This window comes from Eutrigla gurnardus (genome assembly GCF_963514095.1).
Source record: "Eutrigla gurnardus genome assembly, chromosome: 1".
NCBI lineage: Eukaryota > Metazoa > Chordata > Actinopteri > Perciformes > Triglidae > Eutrigla > Eutrigla gurnardus.
In genome coordinates this window covers 4,511,139-4,537,940 of record NC_139915.1, presented here as the reverse complement: position 1 = coordinate 4,537,940, position 26,802 = coordinate 4,511,139, and the positions used below count along the sequence as shown (strand labels likewise).

Sequence of the window (26,802 nt, the reverse complement as noted above, 5' to 3'; positions counted from 1 at the left end):
GCAAGATCAAATGCTTTGTCCCTATAGCTCCTGCCCAGGCAAAGCATGTTAAAACTGGTCTCGGCCTCTGTGGGCCCCCTTCCCTGGCTGGCCTCCATGCATACCAGCACTGTATCTGTCTGCTTGGAGGGCCTAGTAGCTCCAAGCGAGAGCCGGGTGTAGCAACACTGGGCACTCCTACCACTGGACTCCCCCTCCCCAACCTTGGTGCCAGAGTCCCCGTCACGCTTTGTCCTGCTGCCCTCCTGCCTGGCCTGCATACCTGGCACAGTGATCATGCAGAGTTCGCAACATGATATTTATTGATCATTTTTACTTGTTCTGGGACCGTGCTTCCTTCTTTACAACAGCAGGGATTCATCCCAACAAACTGGGTAGCCAAATGCTATCCGCTAACATTAACATGCTGTCCAATCCTCTCTATGTGCATGACTATGTACACAGCACACACCCACTCCAACAAACCCCTCTCCCTCTCCTGTCTCATCTCCGGTTGGCGTACCTTGCAATAGTGCCGGCCTCATTAAAACATTACTGGTCCTTCTACCTCATCAATCTGGCTATCCAGATTCTGGCTTAATGATCCGTCACGCAAACATCCGGCCAAAGACCCTCCTTTCCCTAACCCTATTTAATTGGAGTTATTATTTTGCTCAACATCTTAACATAGAAAATAGATAACACGGTTGTATGTCTTCATTGTGAATTAAGTTTACATGCATCTTTGAAGAAGTAAAACAGAGATATTCAACTATTATCAGAGCAATATGTTGTCAAGGCTGCTTGTAATGCCAACGATCTAGATATTAAAGATCAATGTCAAACGTATGAAATTATTAGTAAAAAGCAATGTTTCTGGGCTGTTATTCAAAGGAATACACCTATACAATCCAGTTAAGGCTGATTCTGTGACTTGTAACATGTATGTTGTTTTACGTATTTCTAAATGAAGGGAGTTAACCAAAAGACAGTTGTGAATAAGGATGAAACAGCAGCGTGGACATAATCCTCAGGATCAATTGCATGATTCAGAGAAGCATCACTAAGCAGGTATTCTAACCGCCAAGGTCAAAGCTACCATCAACAATCCACACTGAAAGGAGGAGAGAGAAAGGGACAGGGGACCAGAGAGCGTAATTGATGGAGAGGCCAGGTTGGAAGAATGGAAAATGATGGTAGATTTTGAACCAGAGAAGCCCAGTGGGTGACAAGCTCTCTGGACCATCCCTCTGATTTGAAGAGGGTTGCATAGTGATGATATAGCCTGTGGTGATGATTAGCTTTGCACATAGTGATGAGTGATGACCAAGAACATAGAAATGGCACACTCTGAAATGAAATTATTCCAACACAATGTTTAGCTCTATAATAACAAAAGCTAATGACATTTTTGGAACTGTTCAAAATATATGAAAAGCATCTACAGCCAAATGGTTACAGCGCATGCCACAGAATCCCAACACCCCCCGCTCAATCCCAGCTGAGGACCTTTGTTGTTTGCCCTACCCTTCCATCTAGCCTTGTTTCCTCTATCCACTTCACTGTTGACTGTCCTAATTATTTTTTTTTATTGGCTTTTAAAAATGGAATGAATGGCCGACACCAGCTGTGGAACAAATGATTGAGTGTGTGACTTGCACGGGTTTAATTGTTTTTTTTACACAGTTTAATAAGAGGTGTGAAATGAACATTGGCTCTAGTGGAAACTGATTTCTGGTGACTGGAGAGCAGTAATGCATATTGACATTTGGTAGCTTTGATGTGTCATAAAAGGTAGCAATGAAAAATCTGATGCAATCAATATAAATGAGTTTTCAAACATGTTTCTTTTTATGAGATAAGGAATTCACTGAAATCATTCTGGTAAAAACCTTGTATACTCCAAAGTACAGCAACTATTTTAACCTTCACCTTCAAATTCATGTTGCACAAAAAGGAGTTGGATTTTTTTTCACAATCCCAGTGCAGTGGACTTTTACTAAATGTATTTGTCTACGATGTCGAAAACGGGCAAATCTGGGATTGATGCAGCACAAGCTGGTTCTTTCTAAAATCTTTCTGACATGTCTCAAAAGGCTTTCTAAAGCAACAGACTGCTGGCTGAAATATTTAAAAGTCAGCAAGTCACCGAGAGGCCTGCTGAGCAATTGCCAGTGCAACATTCACCTATTCAATCTATATTTCATGGTCATGAATGAATGAATGAATGGCTTTTCTTTATATAGCATCTTCCTGATGGGGGGAGGTCTTTTCGATATAAATATAGTGGTAAAGTAAAAAGGAACAACAGCAATGAGGTAATCCAACGATAGCTCACAGCAGAACTCAGTGAGGTTTAACTTAACCTTTTCAAACTTTGACTCATACTTACTCATATTTAACAAAATAAACCTGGACCTGAACAAAGACTAGAAAGCCAGTTTCAGCCCTACTGTCTTTGCTGATTGTCACGTCTGGGATTGACAACAAAGAACAAGCCCTTCACCATCTTAGCAGAGATTAAAAATAAGAGGAACAACAGTTCTGTGGACTCACCTGCAGACACAGTACCTGCCCATTAGCCTAATTCCTGTCAGTTGCTCTGGGCAGAAGTGACAGTGAGACGCACCAACACAGTGAAGCGTCTTTGACACACATATGGTGACAGTGTTCCAGGGCACAAGCACACACACAGACATGAGATGTCATACTGGCATGACAAGAAAAGGAGTCAGTTATAGAAAGAAACTAATGTATATTTGTCTCTCTGTATAAAATTGGAATTCATTTCATCTTTGCTGCAGGCTATTATATGAGGTAATAGCATGTTCTGTCCATTGTACAGTTCCCCCACTCATTCCATTTAACAGACCTGAAGTAAGCATTAAAAAAAAAAACACAAAACATATAACATTACAGAGTGGAGGAGCCGATTCCTTAGTAGCATTTATTCCTATTTCCTAATTTATATTTATGCCATTCTGTGATAATGGATAACCAACGGCGTAGGGTGCTGTCCTCAATTGCTGAAGCATACAAAGCTAAAGAGACAAAAGAGCTCAACCTGGTCAGAGATCAACTCCAAACTGAGAGAGCACTTGATGTGCAATGAGGTGGAAGATGATCATTTTACATTCAATGTCACCATCAAGCCAAAGCCTAACATACGGAGAAGGATATGTTTATGATCAGCTCCATCTATGACCCTTTTGGGTTTCTTACAACCTTGACACTGCATGCTAAACCGCTAGTGCAGGAGCAATAAAGAATCAACTATGGCTGGGATGAAGAAATACCTAAGATGTATTCTGAGCAGTGAAATTAGATCTCAGACACTGAGTTCAAGGCTGCCTCAACGACTGTGGCAGAAACACACAGGCATAACTTCACCATTTTTCCAATTTAAGTGAGCAAGGTTAAAGCACCATGAGCTATTTAAGAGAGACTGGTGAATGACAAGAGCAACATTCAATCGAGGAGTTGCATTTGCAGCTTGAAAGCTCAATGTTTTGGACCGATAGCAACAAATGTGTGGAATCTTGTATGTTGATTTGCTATGTAGATAAGCAATGATTGGCTAACAGAATCTCCATCATTTGTGAGGCCACAGCGATGATCCAATAGAGATATGTGGACACAAAGATCAAACCTGCTGATGTCGCCTTAACGGGGGCAGAAACCTGACAGATTTAAGGTGAATCAGAGATGATGTCATGACCCTGACATACTCTTGCGGTCACAAAAGGACTGACTGATGTTTCCCCTGGAATATGTCTCGCTTTCTTCTGATGACACAGAGGTGAAAAGAAACCCTACTGTAAGTACCAAAGGCAATACAGACAAGCTTCTCATGTGCATTTCCAGCCGGAGAAAGCTGAAGCTTAGCATTGTTTTTGAAACTCAAAGAAACCTTAAGACTGCGAGCTCGGAGATGAAGAGAGTTATACTCCACTGTAATTGTCTCAAACACAGTCACTCAAGGCAATGCTGTGGACCAGAAGTTAATACATTTCAAAGCCACATTGGGTGGACGAATTATTACTCTGGAAATTCTAGAGTAAGGCAGAGAATTCAGTAATCTGCCAAACCCAAAAGCAGTGATTCACAGAAGAAATGGCAGCATTTCAAACGGCGACACGTATCAAAAGGACAAGCAGCATCTACGAGCTTGACCCAGTGTTAAAGGATGGTGTGCTCAGAGTGGGAGGACGCCTGAGTAGGGCAGCAATGCCAGAAGATATTAAATTCACTGTCATCCCCAAAACATCTAATTCATCCACACTCATTCTAAGACACATCCATGAAAGGAAGAATTAGTGTGAGCTGTAAAGGTTAAAGCAACTTTAGCAGCAAGTGCCTTGCTCCAGCTGTGCTATGACGAACGGCGGCGTGATGATATCTCCAATCTGAAGATGAGTGCCACCCAACCTCATGTTCTTAGATAATTTAATGAGTGTTTAAAAATATCTTATTCAATACAGTATGTAGCATAGTGCAATGCTGCAGGGATATATCTTTACCACAGTACACCAATACACGTACGCATCATGTTGGAGGTTAGTTGATGGGCAGGAAATGTCTCTCATTTAGTCTGCTGTCCAATATTTTCCAAGTTGATCTGGGAATACGTACTGCTGATCTGAAAATGACTATTATATCCATTATATAGGATCACACCTATTCCACAGCCCACTGGGACATTATAAGAAATCCACAGTGTGGCTTTATTAAGAATACCAATTTCAAGTGTTACTGAGATAGCTGAAACCTGTCATGACTCAGATATATTTTGTGAAAAACAAAGAAATGTATATTGGCAAATATTGGTGGAATTAGATCACTTATTGCTTGTGGCTTGTCATTCTCTATATCTTGTATGTTCAGCCCTGAAAGCTCAGCCAGCTGGGAGAATCAAATGACTGCTTCTGTGCTGTGTGCTCAGTCTTATTACACCACAACAAACCACATGTGTCTGTCATACTGTTGGGTTAAGTTGTATGTCTCAAACTGGAGATTAATCTGTTTTCAGCTCTAGAACCTATGCTGGGTTTACGTATCCATATTAAGTATTGTCATTTATATTATTTTCTTCTATATCATGGCGAACTAATCTGCCACAGTACAGATCTGGGGTGGCGTGCAGGAGGTGGGGGGGCTCCTTAACGTCATTCCTATTCATGTTCAGTGTCCATGGATACATGCTTACAGCTATTTGACCTTATTAACGATGACAGACAGCTTCTTGCTGTTTCCCCAAGGAGGAAACTGATCATTCCAGTTGTTTCGTGTCAGCTCTTTTTGTTATGTACAATCTGCTGGCATCGACTGGTACTGATACAAGTGTGTCTTACGAACTTGTGCATGAACTAGCCTGACCCTTAAGCCCAGATCATAGCTTGAAAGCTTGAATTTGTCTTTATGGCTGATAGGTGAGGGCAAGTGAGTCCTATGATTGAAGCATGCAGCCCTGGAGTTATATGCTCAGTTTTGGGGGTGGAATCTGTGAAGTCTGATAAATAATGATGCCTGTATTATTCTATTCAATTTTTTTCTTGTGTATGTGATAAAGTACAATCAAGTATCTTCATATATCTTCACAAATACATTAAATTGGGTGGCAAAAGGCTTGGGTGACAGCACTAATGGCAAATTATGTTTTATTTCAACAATTGCCACCATTCATCTATTTTTTTTCTTCCAACAGGGTTGGAATAATGACTTTTGTCCTGAATTAATTCAACAGGCACAGATAAATGCTAACTGAATTCATTGGTCAGCATAAACAAAAGAGGAACGATTGGCTTTTTCAAAGATATTTAATCACCGTTAAGTTCTGTATCCTTACAGATCAAATAAAAGGCTAAAAGGGCTTTATATCATCCAAGGGACAAGAAATAAATGAAAAAAGGTAATAATTAGGGCTGTGTGGGAACAGCAAGATAAATGACAGAAGGCGTATGTGCACCAGAATTTGACGCCTCTACAAATAGGGATGCACCGATACAGAGAATAGAAGCAGCCAGAGAAGACCTTTCTCTGCTGGGTAGAGATACAAGAGACAACACTAGTCAAAAACAACTTGTTTCAATGCAATTTCCATTCCACTCACATGCAATCCTGGACATCTTGTTCCTTCCAATTCTCATTCCCTCAATGTAACTGCCTGTATTTCTCTCACTTTCCCCAGAACATGACTTGAAGATGAGCGGTACTCAGGCAGAGTTAGAGGAGAAGGACTGTCTTCCACCAGAAGAATTAGAGTGTAAAATCTGTTACCAACGCTACAATGCCCTCAACCGCAAGCCTAAGATTCTGGACTGCCTGCATCGGGTCTGCATCCGCTGCCTTATTAAGATCCTGGACATTGCTGATGGGGCAAGCTTCATCTCCTGCCCCTTTTGCCGACACCAAACGGAGATCATGGACTACGAGGTAACAGGCCTCCCTGATGACGCTATTATCATGTCCAGCTTGTCAATGCGAGACAAATCATGGAGCTCTGACCACAACGGGGAGGTGGTCCTGACTCCAACCAGTTTCTCCTCCTCCAGCCCGTCTCACGACTCCTCCAACTGCCTGGTCATCACTATAATGGAAGTACAAAGGGACTCGCAGCACTCCCCAAGCCAAAATGGCAGCTCTGACATCAATGCTGAGCAGAGCTTGGACTCAGTATCAATGGGCTCCAACGGGCTAGCTGATCAAGATGCCCTGTCCAAGTTCTGTAATCACGTGCCACGCATCCTGGTCTGGCTGCTGGGTTTCTTATACTTTGGCTCACTGCCTCTCGGTATCTACTTGTTGGTGATCCAGAGAGTGACACTGGGCATTGTATGTGTTAGCTTGGTGCCATCGAGCCTGACAGTTTGCCTGGTCTATGGGTTCTGCCAATGTCTGTGCCAAGGCATGTGTGACTGTTCTTCCAGGGGCTGATAGGATGCTACCTGAGAACTGGGATGGGATGAAGTCAGCTGCAGGAAATGGGTATTTGATGGGTTTATTAAATAGCTGCGGGCCCAAAAGCAAAGGGGCTCCCTCTGACACAGACTTTACAAATAAAATGAAAGAGACCTAAGAAATCCTCCAGTATTGGTCCATGCTTTAGTTAGGCCTACCAACTGCAACCCAGAAACTGGTTTGGCCAACCAGATAAGAGCCCCTGACAAGATGTGTTAGTTGAAGCATTTTTGTGATGTATTTCTGTAACTGATTTGTTCTCTTCCCTATTACCTAGTTTAACACAACTTTTGAAAGCAAATCATTGATCTTTGACTTACATAATGACAGCACTGACAGAGTCCTGGGCCCTCATTTGTCAACACAGTGTTTGAGTAATTACTTGGTTTTCTCAGGATGTTCTGAAGTAAATAACAAATGCATGTATGCATTACTGTCTAGCTGTGAGTTAGAAAAAGGGAGGAAAAAGAGGAGGAAAACAAACGTTGTAGGTGATTTTGGCCAGAAGTTAAAATTAAAAGGCACCTTTTAGACGACTGACAAATCAAATGATACTGAAAATGTTTTTTTCTTTTACTTGTATATTTAGCAAGTGTTCTTCACGTCCATACACCAGCATTCATGGTAGTACTACATGTTACTAAATATTTATTCTTCTGTTGAAGCTACAAGTAATTCAAAGTTGAATATAGAGTGTGTTAATTCTGATCAGCTCCAAAAAATGTATGGGGGAAGAGCATTGGTGTGCCGACACCTATGGGTTGAAAGGTAGGTCTATCAATCTGTTGAACCTGTTGATATAATAAAGGTGTATTACAACATCCATTATATCCTTGCTGGAATACTGTTCTTCTGGGAAATGTGATTGAACTATATATTGAAATAGCAACTTTCCGATTTATGTCTATTGTTGTAGACATAGTAATATTACAGGAAAAGACTGTCCATTTGGCTGAATATTTCACAATAAAAGCTCACATGTTCCAGGTGAGGAAGATAAAAGATATTGATAAGTGTGATGCACATTTCAGAGAAGAATAAATATCACAAAAATATAAATAAATAAATCAAATGTGAAGTGGCCATAATATTGTATTTGTTACCTATTTTACTGTTACAGCAATCGCTTTTGGGCATACATGTGATGTAGTATTGCTTATTGGAGTCACTCCCAAAGACTAGGTTAGCCACAAGAGATTTTATCAGGGTCGCCAAATACATTTGCAGAATTTCTTCCATAGTCTCTTATTTAACATTTACATATGCCGTTCACGTTTAAGCCAAATGAGGGAGCCTGAATGTTCATAATGTTGTGGTAGGTGCAGCCTACTTTCAGTATAACAGGGAATCTAATAGAGAATGTTATCGCAGCCTAAATATATACGTTAACTGATGAATGGAAATGAAAAAAAATGAGATACCCTGATAACTCCACCAAGTTGTGATTCATAATACATATCTCTTTGACATGGCTGGTTAACCTATTCAATGTAATATAAGGTAATGTAGACAGAAAATGGTCAGGAACGTTCATTTAGGCACAATTTCGCTGGTCTCATGATTTAAAGGTACACTGTATTGCAAATGGGGTCGCGATGGTTTGTAATTTTTAAAAAGTGGGTCCCCAGAAAAAAAGGATTGGGAAACACTGGCGTTTTTCTGTGGCTCTCGTTGTGTTAACAGGATTTGGTGTATGTGATGCATAATCTACAACTCATATCTCAGGTTTTTTGATACTCCTTTAATGTCATTTCCATTCAGTACCTTGTTGGGTTGAACATAGAAAGGCTGCTCTGTTGTATTTTGTAGTACTGGTTGTAAAAAGCAGAATTGTCCTCAAAGGAACAGTTTATGGCTATGGTACGATGTGGATTTGTTATTGCGTGGCACCTCAAGGTTGTACGTATTGTTTATGTAGCTCATTTTCTTTTGCATGTAATACTGCCCTACGTGTTCCCGCCTGTAATATGGATTTCTGGAAGAAAGGTCAATAAACTCTGGTGGTTTAACAATTATTTCATTTGTTAAATGTGATTTCAAATATATATGTAGAGAGAAAATGGTATTGAGTCCGCAGTAGCTTCACACTTCCCAGCCTTAAGCTTTAGACTATCAATGTGTATGTTTCATTATGTAAATGGGACTTTCTGTTCTGAGCATGGTTAATAGAATTTGTGGGTTTTTATCAGTTCACATTACCTTTGGGCTGCTTGGAGCAGTTATGCACAATTGACAATTACCAACTTTCTTGCATTCATAGCTGTCGTTTAGAACATTTTCTGTACAATGATGATAACCGAGGGCCCTGGGCTGATAAAGTTTAGATATATTTAATGAGAAACCTCAGGTTATTATATTTCTCATCAAAATGGATATGTAGCATTATGGCAAAAATATAATTGTTTCGCTAAATCTACAGTATAATGTCGAGTTATTCCTGTTCATTCACTGATGTTGGGGCCTTTCCTTTGTCAACTTCTTTCTATCACTGCTTCTCTATTGCCTCTCTACCCATTCCTGTGTTTCTGTCTATGATCTACTGACTGCAGCTCTCAGCTTAGTGCCACACTTCCGATTACAGAAGCTACTAGACAATTAAATGAATGGAAAATATTTTCTATATGTTGCTTGTGTTCTTATTTTTATGTCTGCCTGCAGATTGAGTCCATAATAATCAACATCACAGTAATTGCAGGTTAATCTAGAAGAGTCTGTCAATCTTTACAAGACAGCATGCTGTTATACTTTAAACAAATAAAATCACAAACATGGGGGTTTATTTGTCATTTGTAATTTTACAGGAATAAAATAGAGGGACATTTGTATCCCAAATTAACCAGATTTCTAAAGTCTCTCAATCAAATATTTGAAAAGATTCTCCAAACTGTCACTAGATCAATGAGATGGAGGTCTGGCTGCATACAATTATTGTCAAGTGTCATTAAAAAGTGATAGCTCCAAAGAGAGAGACAACAAAGGAACAATTTCTTTCACATATAATGATGGGAATCCAGTATGACAGTATTTCTAACTTTAACGGTGGATTGATTTTTGTCAAGTACTATGATGATAATCATCGAATGTAATAAAGCAATGCAGTGCTGGGACTTGCAGTACAACCAGCTAGAGACAGGCAAAATAAGAAGAAACAAAGAAATGAGAGATGACAGACAAAGGCAGCAGGTCAGACAGTAGAGAGATTTCATTTTCTGCATGAGCGGCCAGAGCAGCAGGACAAAGTGTTTGTCAGTGGAGTGATTGCCCTGCCTACAGGTCCTTTTCATCTTTCTGAGCTGAGTGACAGGTTACATAAAAATATTAAACGCTTAATACTGCACAATTACCACATTGGTCCACATGTTGGACGACCCTGTTCCGTTTACTCACAGACCAACTCACTGTCATCCGTTTACATATGGACCCTTTCTCTCTTTAAACATGGTAAACATGACACGGTGTGTACAGTATTAAAGTAGTAGTGTGAGACTAGTTTGTCAAGGTCAAGTTGTGAAGGAAAAATAATCCTTGAGAATAACTCCCAATTAAAATCGATCCAGTGATTAAGTATGGGAGTGATTCATTTAATGACTCGCTTAATTCTTTTTTCACAAACACTTAAAGTACTAAATATGAGGAAGTTATGAGTCAGAGGCGCTGAGGGAGCAAATATTCATGTGATCCGGTGATCACTTTATGTGAAAGTTATTGGAAAAGGAACACTGAGAGCAAAGGAGAATTTTGATGGCCGACTTCAGGCAGCATGGGTCACATAAAGCTGTAACCTCACTATATTTATACACGCATTCACTAAAATATTCAACATTTTCAGGTGTTTCAAGGAGATGGAGCAGCATGAATTTTAAATTACACATGAATAATGTACTAGAAATCTGCTTTCTATTTATAGCACTCACTTAAAAAGATGCAAGACTCAAGATTGTGAGCATTTTGATTGCCACTCAACAGCTCTCAACATGGCGACCCATGAGCCAGTGGTTGGTGGCTAACAGTGCCAAAATCAAACTATGCAAGCATGCTGAGTTAACCGTGATTACCTGAGGGGGAACCAGATTGGGGGGAGTTACACTTCCATGATGACACTCTCAGTCAGGACAGTGTTTACCGCCATATGTGAGCAGCGCAAATTGTAGTATATAGGAGCAGTTTGCTGCTATATTAATGCTGTGAAAGTCATATATTTTTCTTTAAATGTAAAATCCCTTTTTTTCTAGAGTTAGAGTCGGGGAGAGTAAAGAGAAAGCTGCTGGAATTTGGTAGCATTTCAGGTTGAAATGAAATGTGAGAGCCAGAACTTTGATTTAACATTCCATCTTAAGAATAAAGGTGTTCTTTTACACTGTTGTAGTGTCACATTGTGTTATATTGTTGAGGGCATTCCTTCCTTCGTCAGATGGTCTGTGTATCTCTGGACACGAAGACAATTCATTGGGAATATACAACATTCAGCAGGCCTGCTGTACAAGTTGTACCAAGTTCAACTGATACAGATATAAGAAATAATAACAAAATATAGTGATAAGATTGTGACTAATGCAATTTCTACATTCAGTAACAATTCAATATACTATAAGATCAGTCTTGATTACTGCAGGTATCAGCAGCAGACAACAGAAATGAAGAACGTGAGCAGCAGAAATGTTGCCCCCAGAAATAAGAAGTAAGCATCAAAACTACTAACAGAGGCGGTGTCACATGGATACTCCAAGATCAATGGCACAAAGTAAAAGAGACCAGCACACACAGCACACTGTCATCATTGCTGGTGTTTTTATAAACATTTTACATGCTGTGTGCTGTCGATTCTTTGCTAAAGAAGGTAAAAATAAGTCCTAGAAAGTCAATGAACTCATCTTGAGAAATGGCAATCTGAGGGCCACAAGTGTTTATCAATTTATACTTTGAGTGGAGACAAATAGTAGATGGATTATCAACAGCAGTGGACTTGGCTGATCAATAGAGGGTTATCTTGGAGAAACCTGACTTCAGATAAAATACTATGTTTCAGAGTGAACCGCTGAGGAACAGAGCTGAGCCAAAGTTGTAACCTCAGTAGCAGGGTAGTATCAGGGCATAGGTTGGTGGCAAAGACTGTAGTATGAAAGGGATGTTTGATTAAAGGAACCTACTTTCACTTCTTCCTGTAGTTTTCCGAATCGAACTGTGCCATTCAGAATTCTGCAGACAAATCCCTGCTTTTCCTGCTGAAGGACCGAAGCCTGGGGAGGTAGAGAAGGGAAAGGGAGGGTTACTGATCTAAGCGAGGAACACAGACCAGGGGAGGGGTGGGTGATAGAGCACACAATTGGATAAAGGAAGTGAGGGATTATGGAAAAGATGGAGAAAGGAAAAGAAGTTAAGACTGTTGAAACGTTGCCAATTTACAGTAGTCCTGACCACAAACACTGGTAGGCCACACACACACACACACACACACACACACACACACACACACACACACACACACACACACACACACACACACACACACACACACACACACACACACACACACACACACACACACACACACACACACACACACACACACACACACACACACACACTTTGGTCATTGTGGTCATCTTTTTCTCTTCCAGACAAATCGATTGTTGTTAGCTTTAGACCCGGCACCTCTAATATGGTGTCAGTCTGACCTTCCCCACATGATGTTCTTCCTCATCCTCTCAAAAGCAGCAAATGCAAAGACCCTCAATCCATTAACATTTACCAGAAAAACATGGCTCCATATTACTCGATAGCTCCTCTGTATAGTGGTAGAGAGCAGGTTAATCGGGCATTTGCCAAATTGCCTGTGCTGCCTGCTTGCTGTAGCATTTTACTAATTCCTGCCTGATGGTTTATGTTCTCTCTCAGTGGTTGCAGTGCCTTTAAACCCTACCTGCCAGGTGTCTGCATTTGAGTTCAATCATCTGTCGAACAGCCTAAAGTTGTATTTTACTATTTGTGAATTTGGAATAATACAGGAAATGAAAGTACATATAGTATGCTAACATATTAGCATACTAACATATTAGAATACTATTGTATAATAAAGATGAGATATAAAATATAAAGTGAATTACTATATTTCACCTTATACTCTATATCCATACAATATTATGTAATACTGTCAGATATCAGTACATGTATCTGTATGTACCAGTAGTACTTCTACGATATGTGTATGATGTATAACGTGATCTGCATAGTTTCTATAGTATTTAGCATCAGTAGTACCATCTGCAGAAGTTGGTCTCTCTCCTGGGAAATGTGCTCCGCCAGAGAAATGACAGCTCCCATGTAATGCTGAGTCTTTTCCTCTTTCAACACACACTCTTCCTTCTGTCTCTTCAATGCACTCAGCTTCCTCTCAGTCTTCCTGGGTGATGGAGAGACAAGACAGAAGAAGAGAACAGATCAAAAACAATTAAAGAAAAAAGATGGAGAGGGGCAAAAACAATGAGATGAAAAGGAAAAGGAGGATGGCAAAAATAGGAGGACAAATAAAGTAGAGGATGGAGAGATTTAGAAAATAATGTAGAAGAGAAAAAGAAGGGTTAAGAGAAAGGATTGATGAAAACAGGGAAGATAAAAAGAGAGACAAAGAGTTAACTGGATGATACCTTGAGACCCTTTTGGTTAATCAAACACCTTCTGACAATCTTCACACTTCAGAATGAGAAAGTCCACATAAATCTCAGCTCAGGTCTACAGGGAGCAGAGGAAAGTTCCCGAGACCAGAACAGATTGTACAACAACTGTAGTCCATAAAGAATAAAACAAGATAAATTGTTTACTGTAGGAAAATAACTTCATCTGAACTATGGGAGGATGTGCAATGCCTTTGAAAAGCCAACATCAGCTTCAGTCTGTACAGTGTTAAACAACCCTCTCACCCCAGGGCTTTCATGATCATTTTGATGGTACTTTTGGGTGGAGTGAGCATATTTATTTAAATAGGGGACAAAACTCTGGAGAGAAAAGGTAGTTTCATGCCTCTGGCTGTCACCATGCTGACCTTTCCAGCAACCAGGAAAGAAGCCATTTGGACTGCTAATCTATAAATAAAGATATTTCATTCGATACAATTTGATTCAAATTTCATATTTTTGCCTTTTTAATTATACTGGGTCACACTTTGAATCAGTAAATATTAGCCAAAAATTGTACAACCATTATAGTCACTGCACCCAAACTAGGTCAAAGTCATGTTGAGCGATGCAGGGAATTATGGGAGGTCAGGAACCTCAATGTACTAAACACGAAAAAATGAGGTGTCTCCGTCTCCAAACAAGGACAATAAAAATAATAAGAGATGGAGGGAAATTCCTGTAAATTCCAGAGAAGAGCCCTAATCCAGCAGGATTGTGAAACAGGTGTGTGAAGTGTGAAGGGTGTGAAACAGGTGTGAAGGGGCTTTAAATATCACATAATAGCCCACATATCAATCTCAAAAGACTTTCAAAGTCGAATAAACAATGTTGTCACTCAACAGACTATAAAACATGACAAATAGTAATATTATTTGTTAATTTTGTGGTGTACAGCATAAAACATTTCTTTAAGGTGACAATATGGAATTGTGGGCAACTGAAATCATAGGCTTCATGTGTAAGATAATATCAGACAAAGAAAGAGGTATATTTAGTACCTGTTTGCTTGTTTGGTGAGCTCCTGCTCAACCTCCATTCTCTTTAGATCAGCAGTCAGGTTGGCTTTGTCCAGAGCCAGACTCCTATTCTCCACTTGCAGGCTGGACAATGTGAGGATCAACTCGTTCATCTCAGTCGTGTTCCTGGTCTCCTGCTGCTCTAATTGCCTGATAGCCACGGGAAGATTGCACAGCATATTATAAAGAAAAACATCTGGTTCTTTTTTTGTTCTTACTTCACAAATTAAAAAGAAAGCGTTGCCCCTGATAAGGAGCAAAACTCTTCTTAACACTGATTGATTTATCTCTGATGAAATGAGAAGTTGTACCGTCTGAGTTTCCCAGCAATGTCACAATGTTCCTCCCAGGTGATGGCGTCCTTTAGATGGGCCTGCAGAACTTGTACCTCCCTCCCATTTTTATGCACCTCCTTCCTGTTTTCGTCCAGGTCCTCCTGCAAATGCTGCTTTTCCGCCTCTAACAACATCAGTTGCTTCGACATCTTGGAAACTACAAAGTAAGGAAAGAGACAGGTGGCTTCTTTATGTGGGACACGGTCTACATTAATCCTGTGCTTCACAGCCTCCTTTACAAGCCTTCCTTTCAAAAAACAAAATCAGAAGTTCACATTCTATTCATAAATTGCCTTATGAAGCAAACAGTGCATGAAATGAAATATGGGAGATTATTACTGAAATCGTACTGATGTGATGATATACACTTTATTACAAAGATATTTTCTATTATTTGGTTGGATCATCATTGCTATACTAACAGTTGAAAAACACACACGATCTCCCTTTGGCTTCAGATTCTCACACTGTGCCAGAACGTGCATTTGGAGACACCAACACAGTCGGCCACCATGAGGTTGTCGTTGTACCTTCAGATTGGTGTCTGCTGTGGCTGGCCTTGGCTTTAACATGCTGAGCCTCCAGCTGATCAATCAGAACCTGGTTCTCCTGCAAAACCAGAAGGGCCTGTTCTTGTATCTGATGACTGGAGGGGGGAGAGTGGGAGAGAGAAAGAGAGAGAGATGAGAGGGAGTGAATGTACATGTATAGTCTAAATCAACAATGGATATCAATATATACATGATTAATATATATTTAAGAATGTGTAACTAGTTAATTGAATGTCTTTGTACAAAATCCACATGTGACACAAGAAGAGAAGAGGATATTAAGAGATACTCAGTCTGTCTTGAGGAGCTGTTTGCTATGTCTTATTCATAACCACAATAATGCAGTATTGTGAACTGAAACCTAACTGTTTGTATATTAACAATTAGGTGGATATTTTTTGTGTATTTTCCTATGTAGCAAAATGGGACCGCAAACCCTGCTGTATAATTACAACAAATGTAATTTGTATAATTTGTGTGGTGTTGTCCTTAATGACTAGATTTGTATGCTGCATTGCATTAGAGTACAATTAATGATCTCTGAGTGAAATCAGTGAAAGCAGTAGCATGTGCTCAAAGTGCTGCACCAGTGCTTCACATGATCAGTGAATATATTTCTTCTCACCAGTTCTTTTGGCCGACCTCTCCGATCTTTGCAATTTCATCGTGGAGTCTCTCATTTTCTTTGATTACCTCCTCTACACGAACACGCAACCTCTTCACCTCCTCCTGTGGCAACAATGACAGCAAAAAAAAAAAAAATCTTCTTCACTACCAACCTTCTGCGAAGGATCAGGGATCTCCGTTCTGAGATAAAATCATTGATTGCAACTAGAGCTGGGAGCACCAGTTCTCCAGGGACAAGATCAGTGGGTGAGCTAGCTATCTTTGGGCGTTACTGAAGTTTCCCAGTACCATGAAGCTGGTGCACTTTTAACAGAGGTAGATAGCAACAGGTAACCTGTGCTGCACAGCTATCGTGCTCCAGAGAAGGTCATTTCCACCCGTTACCAGAGAATTGATGATTATAGCTGCATTTCAATTTCACAGCGTTGATGCTTTTATATTCTTATTCCATCACTGCATCTCAAAATACCATGAAACAACCTTGTGATTATAATTGAAAACAAAACCTATGCCCTGTTGCTTGTCTGTATGTGCTGTTACTTTGCTTCTATGGTTATAAAGGTGTAATTTCAGTCAGATAAATCTGTGTGCTGCAGGTTTTAATCCCATACCGCTGGAACACCATGACATTCTCTTAAATTATCAGATGCCAAATGATTGAGGGGATAATAATAAGCAACACAAACACGCCGTTTATTACACGGAGACTTTACCTCAGTGATTTGCAGGAGTGCATCTTTCTCGTTCATCCTGTCTTCGTACGCCAGCATCAAAGGAGATAAATACTTCATGTCAAGCTAAAAATCCACAAAGAGAAATCATAATAATTATGATTATTAAATTACTACAACCTGAAATCTATGAATGGACTTATTCAAAGAAGGAACATCACATTCTCTTTTGTTCATTTGAGAGGCAAAGCACACTCTCTTCCTTCAGGAAATCTTTTGTGAACCTGAACTTGCCATCTATCAGACCCCTTATGTGACTGAGCATGTTAAATTCACATTAATCTGGTGAACAACTGTTTTCATTTAATACTTCTTAAATTATCAGTCAGCTGTATTAAAAGATGATTTGCCAATTAAACTAGCCCGCCATACTAAACAAACTGATAACCGGTAAATTTGACTATAAAGCAGCCAAAAGAGTAGACTATTGTCCTGCCATAGTAAAGTAACATACAGCTATATAAAGACACTGACCAGCCAGGGAGGAGGAGACCCTGTCTTTGGTAAGCCACTGATTCTGGAGCTCTGGATGAAACACAGAAGAAAAAGAAAGACGGTTAGTTATACTTTTATAAACATGGTTTATAAGGCAACTTTAAATGTTGTCCCCAAAGTAAATATACAAATATGGTGATAGATGATTAAAGTCTGCTGCTTCTTGCATATATGTCCTTGAGGAATTTCAATGGGTAGCTCGTCCAACCTTTGCTATAGCAAAGAACATTAGAGTTTATATGAACTAAACAAATGGGAAATCAAAAGTTAATGGCAAGGTGTATGTGATCTATGGGAGCACACGTAGTTCCCGCTTTGCCAACAAAATCAGACTCATCCTATCTTATTACTATGTCATTCTACTATAAAACGACTCCCTAATATATTCCTTTATGTCTTCCTTTCACCAGCCACCGCTGACAGTAAAGAGTTCTAACTGGAGAGACATCCAGCAAGAGCAGAAGCAAACTGGTAGCGATGAGAGCAGAGATCTCTCGGTGGGAAAACACAGCATGAGGTCGCCATGATCAAAACCACACAGGCTAGCTCTATTTCTGCAGTGTCAAACACACAATAAACCAGAATGAACAGACAGCCTGAGATGGGAGCAAGTTAGTCCTTTAGTGCAACAAATCCCGTGGAAGGATGGACACAAAGAAACCATATTTTGCTCAGCAGGGTTCTGGATCAAAGACAGATTTCTATCTCAAAGGCTTGCTATGAGAATAAAGTCATATACTGGTTATAGACCTGATATAAAAGCTGATTAAATACGACTGAGGAGACATGATTGCATTACAGAACAATTCAACCTAAATGTTCTACTGTTGGCAAAGAGATCAGAGGAGTACACTAGAACAGATACACTTGTTTTCATTTTATTCATTCTCGTAACATGAGCTGGACTGATACATGCTGATTGATAAGACAAAGGGCCCTGGTTTAATTAGGGATGCTACAGGTAGCTTTTTATGGCTGCCTACATTAGCCTTATGCTGGAATTCTCTTGAGCAAGGCATGAGCCCATAACTATTTGATGGCAGTGATAATTAGGTTACAGGAGGTTTCATTCAAAAAGTGGCAATTTGTTTGGAGTTTGACTGAATTTACTCAAAAAGTAGAGGTGTTACCTAGAAGCTAGTCATACCTCCTGTTTGGACAACGGTCTGAAGAGGGTTTGGTAGCGGCTCAGCTCCACATTCAGACGGTGAACTGTCAATTTGAGGGCATCGTTTTCATCCACCAGCTCCTGAGCATGTTGCCTCAAATTCCGTAGCTCCGACTGACCTCCTGTAAGAACGGCAGATCAGGTTAAACATATTTCTGAGGAATTCATTCATAATTGAAAAAAATGATAATCATCCAGAATACCATGACAGTTAATTAGAATGCACTAGAATAATTCATATATATATATATATATATATAGTTCTTTGCTACAGTTTAATGGAGAAACTAACAGGGAGGGCTGGTGAAATCTAAACTAAAGATAAGACTAGTGTATGGCAAGATGGCTTTGGCTTTTCTTCAACATGGCTTTGACTCTCTGAACCCATCACCCTTGTGGTATAATGAAGAGCACATAACGCATGCTTCACTAGCAGAGGATGAATAGTTCTATAAATATATATCCATGCTGCTTCTTTCTGCCCACCAGGAGGTCAGAGTCTTCAGCTGCCAAACCACCTATTAAAATAGCCATTTTACCATCCTTCTACTCTTTTTGATGTTTTTCCTTTTCATGTTTTTTTTTTCCATTACTCCCTTGCACTCTTCTTCTCATCATGCCGAGGAGGTGCTGTGGAGCTCAAGGATCAGAGCCATATTTTCTCACAGCGCTATCTCCAGCTCCCTCCTTTCACCCATCTATCTGTTGTAACTCTCTGCTTCATTCCCTCTACCGTTATCCCTTTTCCCCTGTTACTCCTTATTTCACACTATTGATTCTCTTTCCCCCTCCCGTTATTCTCTTCTTTCCGTTCCTCTGTACGTCTCCAGTGGCTCCTTCACTATACCTGCAGATGACTTTGGGTTCGAGGAGGCTTGGCTGTGACTGATCTCCTGTTCTAGCCGTTGCAGTCTCTCCTCCAGGAGCTTTTGGTCATCTCCCATCCTTGTGTTCCTCACTGGCAAGGCCCATTCCACCTCCCTCTGCACCTCGTTGCATGCCTTGCCAGGCTCTGGAGACAGCCTGATGGGATGCTTTGGGTTTTTGGCTTGGCTGGATTGGTCAGGGGTTAGGATGGGTAACACGGCTGTAAACGTGTAAAAAGTGTTCAGCAAAAGTCAAAACACAAGTCAAAATACCAGCAAACACACAGCAGGCTACTTTTGGACTTATACCCACATGGCACATCTTTCCTACTTCCTTGGCTCTTCGTGACAGAGGGTTTCTTCTTGGAAGAATCACAGCTGGCTTCAGGAGAATGGACACTGGTTTCTTCAGGGAGGTCTGACATAAAAAAACAATAGAAAGGACCAGGATCAAAGAAATATCTAGTAGTGAATTAATACAAGATCATTTGAAAAAAACCTGCCATCATTCAATTAAAACAATTGCAGAAGGAGTACTGGGTCCCGTGTGCTTTACTATATAACACAATTTTAACATGAACTGCATACTAATTTGTAAAAATGTCTTTCTCCATAGCATGAAAGTGTTACTTTTGAACACAGCCAGCCTGTGTGTAGCATACACAATTTAGTGTTTAACAGGAACATATAAAACATTTAATTCAGCCCTGTCAAAGGCCTGAGGCCAGCTAAAGTAATTACAACTATATATATATATATATATATATATATATATATATATATATATATATATATATATATATATATATATATATATATATATATATAAAAAATTGTGAATAATTTCTTATCTCTTCCAAGAAGACACATTGGAAATGTACAGTATGGAGATAATGTCAACTGAAGTTCTTAAATAAACCATGATCTAAGGTAAATTTACTATGAATTGCCTCTTTACATCATACTCAGCATTTGGTCCTATTTATAGGTGGGGTTATGTTGCCACTACTGGCAGATTATGAGTTATTACCTGGAGAAGACATTCTTCTGCCGGACATCTGAATCAGCTGCGGTGTACAGCTCTGAAAGACAGGCAGGAAAAACCAACAGATAGGCGGTCAAAGACAGATAATGAGGACGTTTTTCAAAGAGATTTTCAAAGCCCCACTGCCTGGATCCCTTTAGTGCAAGGCCATTTCAGAGACTACTGCATTTATGTGCCTCTGTCAAAATGAGGAAAGACCTTGTCAGCGCATTAACAGTATTGTTGAGAATCTTCAGAGACACATTTAGGTGATGTGAAAGACATTGGTGGTCACAGTGGTGAGTTCGGTGTCGGGAAGAAGCACAGTTGAAACAAAAGGGCAAGAAAGAAGCAGAGAAAGAAAGAAATACATGAGTGTGGCGGACTGAAGAGTGTAACCGGCTAATTGGTTTGAGGCACAACGATAACATTATTAGAAAATAACTATATTCACATACAGAGTTGGCAGTCGTAATGCAACAGTCCTGTAATAAATCCCACTGTCATGAAGGTGACTCAGCGAGGTATTGATTTGACTGGAGGAGGTTGCAGTTGCTTGCTGTATTTCTTCATAAAGAGAGGTGTTTCTGCTACTATTCTATCTTAAAGCTGGGGTATGTAATGTTGGAAAGCTAGCAAGAGAGCTAGCAAGATTTGAAAATAGCACCTCCTCCTGCCTCCTCCGACCAATCTTCGGTGCGAGGGGCGCAGATTGGTTGTTTGTTTTCTCAGTCCCACGGCGGCCACAGAGCTCTGTTTAATTCCGTTCCTTTTCCTGATGACATAATGTACTGATCCCTCTGAAATTAGACGGGCCATTTCACCCAGTATAACAAAAAGTGCTTCTGAACAGGATTACATGCCCCATCTTTAATTGACATAAATGGATTGGACAAAATAATAGACATGCCTGTTAGTTTTAAGGGAGTTTATTCGAAACTAACTCACATCCTCAACTTCAATGATAAAAACAAGGCAGCTGAAGAATATGGCTGTCTGTTTATAATCCTGTCGACTGAAGATAGTTTAGACAGATGTTTCTTATGGATCACTTTGTATGAGGGTACAAATCCACTATACTGTAGTACTCGCCTAGATTATGGTACAGGTAAATGCAGACTCTTGGCATATAACCATTGGGATTTTGGGAAGGAAATAACAGATACAGACAGTGGGGTAGACATAACTATGAGTAGATAGAGAAACATTTCCAGTGTGTGGCTTGGTACCCACTATTAATAAGATATCATCTGTGACTACCATAAGTTATTTTTAAGGCAACTTGCATGGTTGGAATAAGACCAAATTGCCACCACTTGAACAGCTGAGCCATCGGAGGCAAACAATGCAAAACAATGCTGTGGCAATGGGAGACATCTCAGCAAACAAATAAAACAAGGTGAAAAACCTGCAATGCCACAGCAAAAACAGCTTGGCAGAAGAACAACAGCCATGAGCAGGGATGCAGGAACACTAAAAGGACACTCACAAGTCAACACTCACAGCCCAGGTCCTTAACAATTACTCCTGGGCAGAATAAAACCCAGTATACCCAACTATACAAATCACTTCTCTGCAGTAAGAGACTAAATAGATTTACTTTATCTTTATTCTGTGTAAAAATGTGCCACTCGGTGGATCAGACTGGTATTACAACACCCACTTGTAGCTTCAGAGACATCACAAACTGAAGTAGGTATAAGTTATCTTCCCTCAATGCAAACATATTCTAACATCACAGTAGGAATGGTAGAGGTGTAACTGATAAAGTGATGATGTCACAGTAGCCCATAGCAGTGTATACTGTGGTGAAACAATGTTTGGAAGCACCTATGTTCATCCTGCAACGACATGTCAAAATGGCTGCTGTGAAAAAAGGCCTATTGGCTCTAGTCTCTGTTGACAACTAAGCAACTCCAGCAACGGTGGGACGAATGTTTATCATTTGCTTTCAATTAAGACATTTTCTAATCAGAATACTAGCAACACTCGCTAGACACTTGCTCACACATAACAATGAGATCTTCCCGTCAAATCTTACCTTAGGTTTTAGTGGCAGGGAATAGACAGGTTCTGTGACTGAACAATTTCCCTCTCTGTCAAGTGATTGGTAAACATGTTCTTCCTTGTCCTCTTCACTTTCCACCTTCTCCTCCTTATCTTCCAACTCCTCCTCTGATAGGTCAGGGGAGGACAGGCGTGGTCGGCTGCCCAAATCGTCTGACCACCTGTCTCTGTGAAAGGTAAGTAGTTTCTCAAAGTGAAGTGTATTTGTGAATACAGCCGCAGGTTAGGACTTATGTTGTGATTTACCTGCTGAAAAGTGCTGTGCCGATGTTTGGTTCAGATATGAAGGAGTCTGATTGGCCACTCTCAGAGAAAGACCTCGGCCGGACAGGGGGGAGGGCCCATGTCTGTCCAGTGAGCGAAGAAGACAAGATGGCTGCTGCTAAGGCTGATCTGTAGGAGAGACAGATACTTTGTGTAATATAAGCACAAGAAATGCTGCTTTATCACATCTAAATTTAAAGTCGTAATTCATCATTTCTAATGTTGATATTGATGTGATACATTGTTAGATATGAGAGCATCTCCTTCAGATTCACTTAATGTATTTGAAAGTATTATTTTACATCCACTATGTAGAACAGTATAGTTATAGACCAGATACAGCATGTTAAGCAAAGAGAAAAAGATTGAATGTTGCTGTAGCCATTCAGTTGTTTGTCAAAGAAAGGTTACTGTATGATGAAGCTTGATGAATACATTGATAGTGGGTCATTCCGTGTCATTGCATCAAATTTCTGAAAATCTTCCCACCTGACCATCTCATAATGTCCTGAAAAAATTCAAGTACAAAGACACACTTGTTACACTAGCTACACCCCTGATATTCCACGTCTGGAGGCTATTAGTAACAGATATACACTGTAGAAATTTTGAAGGCCACAGGTGAGATAGTTTTCCAGATATTGCCGTTTAAAAATGGCTTTTCAGAGCATGATGCCAAAAACCGTCTAAACTACCCTTCATTCAATGACGTTTCATGAGAAAACTGTTGACAGTAGAGACCTAATATTTTGGATTTGTCCAATTAACAAGTGTGTCTTTGTACTCATTTTTTTTCAGGACATTCTGAGATGGTCAGGTGGGAGGCATTTGATGAAATGACACGGAATGACCCCAGTGTCAACAGTCTGAGTCCAACAGTACCATGACTAACAATACAACAGAGTTTAGTGAATAAAATAGGAGTTGCATTTATTGTTCTAGAGTTTCATCCCAAAAGTAGGGAAAAGGATCCGTGATGAATAAGACTGGAGAAACACTCGCAATACTGTTAATAGTGCAGTGCACAGAGGACGCAACACCATTGAGGTTTATCATTCAGAAACACACCAAAACGTTGTTTCTCAACCGCCAATGAATCTCAAACAAAGGGGCAAACACTGCAAAATGAAAGTAGGGTGGTGGTGGTGATGGAGACTGTTAGGTACCTGGGTCTCTCAGGTGAGGGGTTTGGACTGCGTGGGGGCGGGGTTCGGGGCACAGCAGCCTTGGGGGCAATGGATGCAGCAGGGATCAAACCATGAGCTATATGCTTCTACACAACACAGACAAGAGGGGGGTTAAAAGGTTAGCATCATATGGACAGACATTAAACCACACAGTATGACAATGGATAAGGAAAGGTATGGTGGAAGGGGAAGGATAGAAAGGATGATTAGAGAATCACAATGTGAGTAAGTGGACTTTTTCTCTTCTGGGAACAAGACTGTTAATGTATATATATTGTACAATATGTCCAGTATGTATGTTTTTTTGGTCAACTGAATACCAATACACCACGAGACGTATTAACGTTTAGAAACCCGCTGTAACCAAACGTTAGCTTAAACGTTTTCTGAAATAACTAGCTTACGTTATCTCAAGTTAACGCTAGCTAAATGACCGAAAGGCATTAACGCGTTTAGCGTTAGCTAGCTAGAAATGTGACACACTTAATGTATTCGTAAAAGAAGAGAAACTTACAAAGTCGTTGTCTTTCTCCCTCCTGAAGCTGAATTTCAACATAGTGGAAGATTGGGGTTGAATCCCGCTTCGATATCTTTAAGTTACTGTTTCAGTCGAAGAGCTCGACTCGTCCACCGACCTTCTTTCAGTCAGACGGCATCAGAACGGGTTACTCGTCATTGCCATTGTGTTTCAAACTATCTTTCTCTTTAACCCTTTTACGACAAAGAACGCTAACTGGGTTCAACAGGCTGGCTGTTCGCAGATTTCTCGTATCTAGACGCTTCACCACAAGAAGGCACCTTTCTACAAAACTAGTGCTGATTGGCTAAAAGCGGGGAGAGAAGCCAATCAGGGACCGATGCTCTACTTAGCAACGACGTCCTCAGCGACCAGCGGCCGGGCCAGCAGGGGGCGATGTCGTTCCATTAATTGATCAACCCTCACGTCCTGTCTCTCAGAATTAAAGGTCTGTAAGGTTAAAATAAAAGTTTATTTTCTTCGTTGATAAAGCAGCTATTTTATTTGTCATGCATACAATATACATTAACTAAAATAACATTTTAGAAATACCCTTCGACTGACCATTCAACTTTGTCCATTCAGTCAGTTCTGCACAGCTGCCAAAACTTGGTTTATAAACTTAAAGATGCTTCAATTTAATATGCCATATCTATCATGATATGGTTGGTGGAACTAATGTTTTACAAACAGTCTGTCATCTTTTGGCTATAAATCTTCTGAAAATTTGTTTTATCTAGTGCTGCCCTGAGGAACGTTGAAAGTATTAATCCTGTAAACCAAAGTCAACAGATTAGGTTCCTACAATATTAACTTTTCCTGTTAAAATAAATCTTAATACTTAACATAATTTGACTTTAGGGAGGTTCATTTTTACAGTTCAAAGCTATGAGAATAAACAATCAGCTCATTTCTGCCAAATGCCCGACTCCACACAAAAATCTCAGACACGGGCCCAGATTTTGAACAAAGAATATGAATGATGGGTGAAAAAAAACTTAATCACATGGTGTTTCTCTTCTGTTTCCATAATGGTAGATTAGGATGTCATGTGACCCTTGGCCAGACTCAGAACAGTTACAAACCCATGCGTGTTGACTTAGTGTGTTGGCTCACTGAAGGTTCATTCCAGTCATTCCTGCATGGTAGTTTCAATAAAAACAGTACACAGAACTACACTTATATATATATATTTTAAAAATCCAGGAAATTAGTTTTGTCCCCCTCTTTTATTGATATTTGAGTTAATACATATGACACAAAAACTTACAGGCAAAGCATTCACACCCCAGTTGCTATGCAGTACAAAGTACAGAAAAAGACGCAAAGGCAACCTGAAACCTTCCGAAGAACAGGTACCACAACCTTCCTGTTAAGACCAAGGCATTAAGGATCACTATCTGCTAAGTCTACAACGTCCTCTGTAAGCACTTATTAATATGAATCAATTACTGCACTTTCTTGTTACACACTTATTGTGAGATTTCTCCTTCGTGATTAAACATAGATGGCACTTAAGACCACATTAGGTAAACAGACACAGTAAAGAGTGTTACATCTTTACATTTTAAAATATCTTTACACAGACAAAATGTACCAGTTCACCAAAGGATTAAGCAAGGCTAGTAAAAAATACATTCCTCCAAGAAACCAACCGAGAAATCCAACGTGCAAAAATTCACAACTTGACCATTCACAAACTAGTTCTGAAACTTACAACGTACAGGCATGTATATATATATATTTGTGTGTGTGCGTGTATTTTGTTATGACATAAATAATTTGATTATCAAATGTGTATATAAATCTACTTTGTAGATAAAGAGATAGCCCAACACTGCAAAGTGTCAGTAAAAGGTGGGATGCGACTAGGATTAAGACAGCTAGAGACAAATAACAGAAACCTGACTGTAGGCTTTGATCAAAGTCACTGATGGGTGACCAGATGTCCAGTTATAAGAATGACATCGGTCTGCCCATATTCTTTCCTTCTTGAGACCAAATAAAAAGCTTCAACTATATCACGATTCACATTGACAGAGAGACACAAAGCTCATGCTCTTCTTACAAATGGACAAACTGCCAGAAAGCAGCAGCACTGATAAGAGGGGAGGAACTGGGTAAGATGAGTCAGGATGGTTAATGGTACATCCTGGCACATTAGAGACATGGAGGCATTTTGGTCTGTGGCATAACTGGTACATTAAGCAAACCCAAAATACCAATATTTCCATTTACACTGTGTCCCAGGCATGTCACTCAGTCAGCAGAAACAATAATCCTCAAAGGCTGTCTCGCAAATACAAAAGTGACAATAATACAAAGTATATATATATATATATAT

At 40.0% G+C, this 26,802-nt stretch overlaps 2 protein-coding genes across 4 annotated transcripts in view; one reads left to right on the top strand and one right to left on the bottom strand.

Annotated features, from left to right (window-relative positions):
* Window positions 1-7,034, top strand: part of LOC311013489 (E3 ubiquitin-protein ligase RNF182) — a 315,914-nt gene extending 308,880 nt beyond the window's left edge. Inside the window, exon 2 of one of the 2 annotated variants that reach the window (XM_084009585.1) lies at window positions 6,167-7,034. In XM_084009585.1, the coding sequence (XP_083865711.1) occupies window positions 6,181-6,912 (732 nt within the window). In that variant the 5' untranslated portion in view covers window positions 6,167-6,180 and the 3' untranslated portion in view covers window positions 6,913-7,034. The remainder of the gene's footprint in view (window positions 1-6,166) is intronic. The other variant, XM_084009584.1, reaches the window with a different exon arrangement.
* Window positions 1-24,715, bottom strand: part of cep89 (centrosomal protein 89) — a 36,741-nt gene extending 12,026 nt beyond the window's left edge. The window contains exons 1-16 of one of the 2 annotated variants that reach the window (XM_084009540.1): window positions 24,456-24,715; window positions 23,921-24,027; window positions 22,737-22,883; window positions 22,465-22,657; window positions 20,430-20,481; window positions 19,713-19,817; window positions 19,381-19,620; window positions 18,513-18,655; window positions 17,345-17,395; window positions 16,853-16,936; window positions 16,138-16,241; window positions 15,492-15,607; window positions 14,938-15,118; window positions 14,609-14,776; window positions 13,195-13,336; window positions 12,084-12,173 (exon numbers count right to left, since the gene is read on the bottom strand). In XM_084009540.1, the coding sequence (XP_083865666.1) occupies window positions 12,084-12,173; window positions 13,195-13,336; window positions 14,609-14,776; window positions 14,938-15,118; window positions 15,492-15,607; window positions 16,138-16,241; window positions 16,853-16,936; window positions 17,345-17,395; window positions 18,513-18,655; window positions 19,381-19,620; window positions 19,713-19,817; window positions 20,430-20,481; window positions 22,465-22,657; window positions 22,737-22,883; window positions 23,921-24,027; window positions 24,456-24,497 (1,965 nt within the window). In that variant the 5' untranslated portion in view covers window positions 24,498-24,715. Of the gene's footprint in view, window positions 1-12,083; window positions 12,211-13,194; window positions 13,337-14,608; window positions 14,777-14,937; window positions 15,119-15,491; window positions 15,608-16,137; window positions 16,242-16,852; window positions 16,937-17,344; window positions 17,396-18,512; window positions 18,656-19,380; window positions 19,621-19,712; window positions 19,818-20,429; window positions 20,482-22,464; window positions 22,658-22,736; window positions 22,884-23,920; window positions 24,028-24,455 lie in introns of both variants that reach the window. The other variant, XM_084009541.1, reaches the window with a different exon arrangement.
* Window positions 24,716-26,802: the final 2,087 nt, after the last annotated feature.